Source organism: Bemisia tabaci, chromosome 2 (assembly GCF_918797505.1).
Source record: "Bemisia tabaci chromosome 2, PGI_BMITA_v3".
Classification (NCBI taxonomy): domain Eukaryota; kingdom Metazoa; phylum Arthropoda; class Insecta; order Hemiptera; family Aleyrodidae; genus Bemisia; species Bemisia tabaci.
Genome location: NC_092794.1, coordinates 51774853 through 51781575, shown reverse-complemented (window position 1 = coordinate 51781575; position 6723 = coordinate 51774853). Strand labels below are relative to the sequence as shown.

General features: G+C 44.2%; 1 protein-coding gene across 1 annotated transcript; it reads right to left on the bottom strand.

Annotated features, from left to right (window-relative positions):
• Positions 1-2311: 2311 nt before the first annotated feature.
• Positions 2312-6270, bottom strand: LOC109039484 (uncharacterized). Its single transcript, XM_019054974.2, has one exon. The coding sequence runs from the start codon at positions 6230-6232 to the stop codon at positions 4289-4291; it is 1944 nt and encodes a 647-aa protein (XP_018910519.2). The 5' UTR covers positions 6233-6270; the 3' UTR covers positions 2312-4288.
• Positions 6271-6723: the final 453 nt, after the last annotated feature.

The window sequence follows — 6723 nt, the reverse complement described above, 5'->3', positions numbered from 1 at the left end:
TAACTACGCGTCGTTTTCCTCAGCGGTCCTGTTTATTAAACTTGTTGATGGAGACGTTCAAAGTTGACCGGCGCCTAGGCAAACCAAATTGATGGCCAAAATGCGAAACCTCGTACCTCTATTGTGATGTTTCGTAATTTCCGCTCCTTTTTATTTTTTGTTTTAAAGCGAAACAAGTCAACTTAATAGCTTGAAATTTATAGAGAGTATTTTACTAACAGAGAGGACAAAAATAAAGGATTCGTTCCAGAAGTTACGTTCACCTGTTTTCAAAGAAAAAATCTCAAGTATGTCAGTAAGTCTGCGACGTCACAAATAGAAATACGTGGTTTCGCACTGTAGCCAAAACGGGCAAAATCGTTTCACTTTAAGCCTCGGAGATCATGCGTATGTGTGGGACAATTCGTCGTTTTCCGCACGAAAGAACGTAACTACATTTCAATGTTGCCAAATTTCCTTTCGTAAATTGCATTTCAACAAGAAAAGTATTGGGCATTTCTAACTGAAAATTTCACTGATTTTTCTTCCGATTTCATGCAAAAATCAGACAAATTTGGATATAAATTGCACACTTACATTTTTGTAAAATAAATTAATTGTTGGAGTCAATTTGGCAACCTTGGATTGGAGTTACGTTCCTTCGTGCGGGAGACGACGAATTTAGGGTCACTTGGGGAAAAAATAGCATTTTGCCGACGTTTTGTTGCTTATTAAAATGTGAAAATGAACACATTAATTCGTCCAAATTTTTCAAAGAGCGACTAATATTTCAGGCTCATTTTGGAAGCAACATGGGTGCCATTTGATTACCTAACAGATTAATGCTTTTGTATATGAGCCGGAAATGGTAGTTCCTTATTGAATGATACAGTTTAATTAAATATGCAAATTTTCTGACATTAATGTCTTGGTATGGTATCAACATATAATGAAGACTATTTTTCCTGGTGTAGACTGACGGTGTAAAACATTCTTGCGTTCACATTCTGTGATCGGCATTCGTTTTCTTCTGTTAAAAAATTTCTTTGGTTAATTGTTTTTATACACGTATGGTCTTGGGAATTTTTTCCTATTTTGTGAGAGAAAAATTCAAGAGAGCATCTTCAATTTATTACTTAATTCCGTAAACGGCATTGCTGAGATTAGAGTCTGCCAAACGCTCAACGATCAGTAAGTAGGTATTCTTTCATGGTGATGGCTACCATTATAAATAATTGGAGTTAGAGAGGTGAAAAAAGAAGACATTTAACTTCGAGGTTTACAGATTGAGTTATTTTTATTTACATAAAAAAATCTTGGGTATTATTCTATCATGTAAAACGATATTCTTTTAAACTAAAGTTATAAGGCGTTACTTAAACGAACAAAATAAATGATCAAAGATTTTACAATGCATTACGCAGTTAATGACTTGTAAAAAAATAATTACACAGTATAAATAAGATGTCTTACGGGAATTTGGTGGAAAGATAGGAAACAACAGATTTCTGGGTTTTTTTTGTAAAAGAAGTAGAAAAAGAGATAGAGAGTCTGGTTGATATTGGTTTCTGAATCATTCAAAACCAGTCAGTGCATAAGTCAAAATGTACGCTTCGGTAACACTATTATCATACAAGAAGCCGGTATAAAAATGCCGCCACCACTTCTAGGACACTGGAAAAACTCAGCAGTTCGAGGGAAACCAAAATAGAAAAAAATGCAATGTTTCACAAGTGTTCTAACCCTGATATATGGGAATAAATCTGTTGCGTTTAAAATCCTCTCACATATCCCGTTTTTGAGACTTAGAACCGCGAGCAAAGTTAAGAGAAAAAAGCCCCACGTTTACAGTTATCTACATTTGTTTACTGTATCTACATATCATGGTGAGCCAAAATCGTATAAAAACAAAACTCCACCAGCCTAATACTAGAAAGTAGAAATTTTTCGTTCACTTCACGCTGCCGAATTACTAAACGCAAGTAATTCTCCGGTATACAGGGAACAGAGGGTTCAGGTGTCCTTTGAGTGTAAAAAGTTCGGGTAATACTGAAATTTTTCAAGCGTATTTTTATGACTACAATAATTGTCCATACTAGTGAGAATTAATCATCATCAAAGATCATCAGAGACCTGCCAAGATACTCTAGGATCATACAACAATTTCTCAAGTAGAAATAGATTGAGTTAAACAAAACAGCCACATCTTCATTGCTTGTTTCAAAATCTAATCTTCTATTTGAATTTTTGGAGGGAAGTCCACTGACATCCTGACTTGGAAACAGTTAAAATTTTTCTAACCCAAATGAACGGTCCCTTTACGGTGTTGTCGGTTCTCTACCAAAAAATTAAAAAAGTAGATGAGATTTTAAAGCATCGCAAAGTAGGTAAGTATAACTGTTTTTCTTAACTCGTCCTCCAACTATACTCGATTATCATTCGAAGTTCTCTTCGGTCATCGGTACAAAAAAGTCCAAATGATCCTCCAAAGATCGGCATTCGGTAATCATGCGACATTTTCACAGCAAGGTGCCGAGCTGAGGCAACTGAAATTGTTGAGAACGCAGTATTTGAGATTTCGTGGTAAAAGTTTCCACCTCTCATAACTATGAAGTGCTCATCTCACAGAAGATATAAACATAATTTAGGCTTTGTTAAATAATTTCACGGATGTTGACAACTGACAACTTCCAGGAGTGAGCGTAAACATGAAAACCGCATTTTCTCTTTTCCTTCTGTTTTGCGCTAACATTTAGCCTCGTAGGATACGATTTCATTTGTAAAATGGATGTTTTCTTATTCTTTACTATAAACCGTTTTATTTTACAAATTACATTAAAAACAATTTTCTTTAAAATTTCCGGTTAGAAATAGTAGCGGACCATTTTCATTTCAAAATTGCAGATTTTATGATCCATTTAAACATGCAGAATGAGGAAATCTAATAAGAAAATCTGAATTAACAAATGCTTATGTCCCTATTTTATGTCATTAGTGCTAAACATACAGAAAATAGCCGCGAAAATCATGTAAATCGGTCACAAGGATCTTTATAACAGTATGTGACAAAAATTAACATTTTCAAGGTTTCAATGGTAAAATTCACAATGTTATCACTTGATATAAGAAACCATGGCTCAGTCATATCTGCAAAACCTGAATAGAGCAGACCCACCTAGGAACTATCACCTGCCGATGGCCGCAAAAGTTATGGAAATCGGACTGGTAGAACACTAAATGGACTGTGACAAAAAAAAAATGAAAACTTAGGGGCTCAGTGAGCTCACAATAATATAAAAATCGGCGGGTGATATTTCAAATTAAAAATACAGAGAAGGTCTTTATCAAATCAAATCAAGCGAGGAAAAAATTATGAGTAATAAACAAAGACTTGTACATGATTTTATGCTGCCCTTGTGTGCGTCTTTGACAGTAAATGCGTGACGATTTGACATGAAACAAAAAGTATACGTTCTTTCCTCACCGTGAAATGGAAATGGATTTTGAAAAAAATTTAGAAGCTGATTTTCGAAAAAATTTGAATTGCGAAGTGAGGGAGTGTCAACACCCTGGAGGATAAAGACTAAAAGTTGAAAAGTGGACTGAATCCAGCCATCCCAAATGAGACTAGTGAGAGTTAAATGAAAATTTTAAAATATGAGGGAAAAATATGAGAAGGTGTTGTGAAATTGTGATCTCTCTGAATACGTTTTTCAATACAAGTTATTTCAAGAACTTACGTGTTTTTCCTCAACACTTATCCCTCAACAGTTTGTTGAGTCTGACGCAAAATCAACTGGTGCCGAAGCAATTTTAGTAAAAACTCTTTTATTCCGACAAGGAGGAATTAAGAATTTGAGTTTTTCGGTTGGCGATTAGTCAATTAATTAATCAAATGTCTTTCAATCCCATTAATTTGCTACAGTATCGTGAAAAATGTTCAGCACCTATGATTTTTTCTTCTCAAATCCAGTGCACCTGCTGATTTACACCTTGGAACCCTGGCGGGTATCCCGTTGTACAGGTTGTTATTTTGAAAATTTACACACTTTTAAATTGAATAATCGATTGATTTTGATTCGATTGGATTATTAATCGATTAATGAATTATCAATGCTCCGAAGATTCGATTAATCCATCAATAAAAAAATCGAAAAACTATCAAGAATAAAACGGATACCAATTTATGAGAAGGAAAATTCAGGTATAAAAGGAGGCATGAAACCCAACTTGAATCCACCGATGGAAGTTTCCCGTACCGACGGCTGATCATGTAACCCTACATGGAAAAGTCGTGAGGCGGAGGCAGCTATAAAGCGACATACTCGACGGTCATCGACGAGCAGAGGGTTGGAGGTAGTGAGGGCGGGGGAGGAGGAGGGGTAGGGATGGAAGAGCTGAGGTCCTCTTGCGAGGCCGAATCAGGAAGAGACAGCGTGGAGCTACCGTCGGCGGTGACCCGGGGCCCCATGTTGTCGTAGGTCAGCCGCGGATGCCCTGAGCGGAGAATCCCCGGCGGCGGGGGCCCGGGCTTCAAGCGGGGCCGCCGCGGTAGCGTCGTGTAGAACTGCGTCAACGGGGTATTGGGCCCCGTGCCGACGCTCACGGTGGACTTACTGGGGTTGATGTCCAAGAGGTCAGGGTACTTGGTGATGTCCGAGGGACACGGGCTGTGCGGCTCCTGGTTGACGGAGACCGAGATGAAGATGTTCCCGAAGGCCCCGGCCGGCAGGATGGAGGTGGAGAACTCCGGGGGCGGCGGGTAGACGAGCGCCGCGTTGGGGTCCGTCGGCGGGTGCGACTCGATGGTGATGTGAACGGGCGGCTCCAACGGGATCGACTGCATCGACTGCTCCAGCATCTCCATGTCCGCGTGGGAGCTGATCCCGTCCAGGCTCCCGGTCTGCCGGTCCGTCGACGTCGCGATGCTCACGTCCAGGAGCTTCTTCTCCTGGTCGTTGAAGCTCATCGAGCTCATGAGCTTGGCTTTCCGCCGGTGCCGCCGGGACTCGCCGCGGCGTCGCAGGTGGCAGTAGCAGCAGGTGCTGGCGGCCACGACCAGGACGGAGACGACGGAGACGACGGCGCAGACGATGTGGAAGTACCAGGACTCGGTCCGCGAGTAGGTGATCCCGTCGGCCTTCTCGGGGAGGATCAGGGAGCCGCTGTCGTTGGCCGAGCCGCGGAGGTTCACCGCCACGCACGTGTACTCGCCGGCGTGCGACTCCGAGATATTGAGCACTGTTAAAGACGTCCGCTTCTTCGTTTGATCCTGGTCCTCCTGGTCGATGCTTTCTTGCTCCAGGAGGAGGACCTGCTCGTGGCTTTCGCTGAGGTTGGCGGCATCCTTGCCGTTCTGGAGCCACCTGACTGTGGGTTCCGGATCGCCGAGGACCTCGCAGTGGAACGTGACGTTGCCGCCGATCTCTTTCTGCTCTCGCTTCTCCTCGACGCTCACCCGCGGGGCGCAAGCGAACTCCACGACGTTGACCTCCTCCCAGTTCTTGCCGAGCAGCTCGGTCGGCTCCCAGCACTGGAGCGAGCGCGAGTAGAGCTTGGACGCCAGGAGCCACGTCCTGAAGCTCGCCAGGTGGCAGTCGCAGCGCCACCTATTGCTGTATAAATGCAAGGTTTTCAGGTTGGAGGTGTTGCGGAAGACGGTCTCGGAGATGGTCTCGAGGCGGTTCCCGCTGAGGTTCAGGTATTCCAGGTTGGTGACGTGGCGGAGGGCGTCCCTGTGCACGGAGGCGAGGCGGCAGTTGTGGAGCTCGAGGTGCTTGAGGTGGGGGAGGGGCGGGAACTGGGCGGGACGGAGCTCGGAGATGGGGTTGCCGCTGAGGCAGAGGACCCGGAGGCGCTCGTTGCCGGTGAAGGTGTCCCGGTGGAGGGTGGAGATGGCGTTGTCGGAGAGGTCCACCTCGACGAGGATCTTGAGGTCCTTGAAGGCGTCGCGGTGGACCTCGCGGACGCCGGCGGCTTTGAGGAAGATCTTCTGGAGGTTGAGCAGGCCGACGCTGATGAAGGCGTCCTTGGCCAGGTACGGGATGGCATTGCCGCTCAGGTTCAGGACTTGGGTCTCCGCGTGGAGGACGGAGGGGACAGTCGTGAAGCCGGCGTCCGGACAGAGGACCGACTTCTTGCCGTAGACCCAGACACAGCGGCACGCGCTCGGGCAGTCCGACCAATCCGACGCTGCAGGCAGAGCAACCACCGTCATAGTGCACAACAGCAAAAGCAGGTACAGTCTCTTCATCCTCCCATCATCTTGACTGAGACCGCTTCCATCACCCACTGAAACACACGCAAAACACCCAATTAGACATCCTTTCTCTACAACAATCAAAATTACAATACACTCCAAAGTAATTTCATTCCCTTCAAATTGCAAAATGATCTAAGTTTTATGGGAATGAGATCTCTCTGGAAGGTTCAATACTCATATACTTTGCCTCAATTGGACGTATTTCTGTTAAACGGAACTAAGCGCCAATTTGAGTTCCTTTTGAGGAAATTAGAATGCCGGATAGCGCATTCTGTCCAACGGAACTGAGCGCCATGGAAAACCATTGCGAGTATAGGACGGAATGAACCCGACGACGCCCGGTTCCGCCGCCAATCTGAGCCCCCCCCCCCCCCCCCCTCTACCTTCCTCCCCCTATGGCGCTTAGTTCCGTTTGACAGAAATACGTCAAATTTTGCCTAATAAATGCTCACTCATCAGTGTTATTAACAATACAATATTTT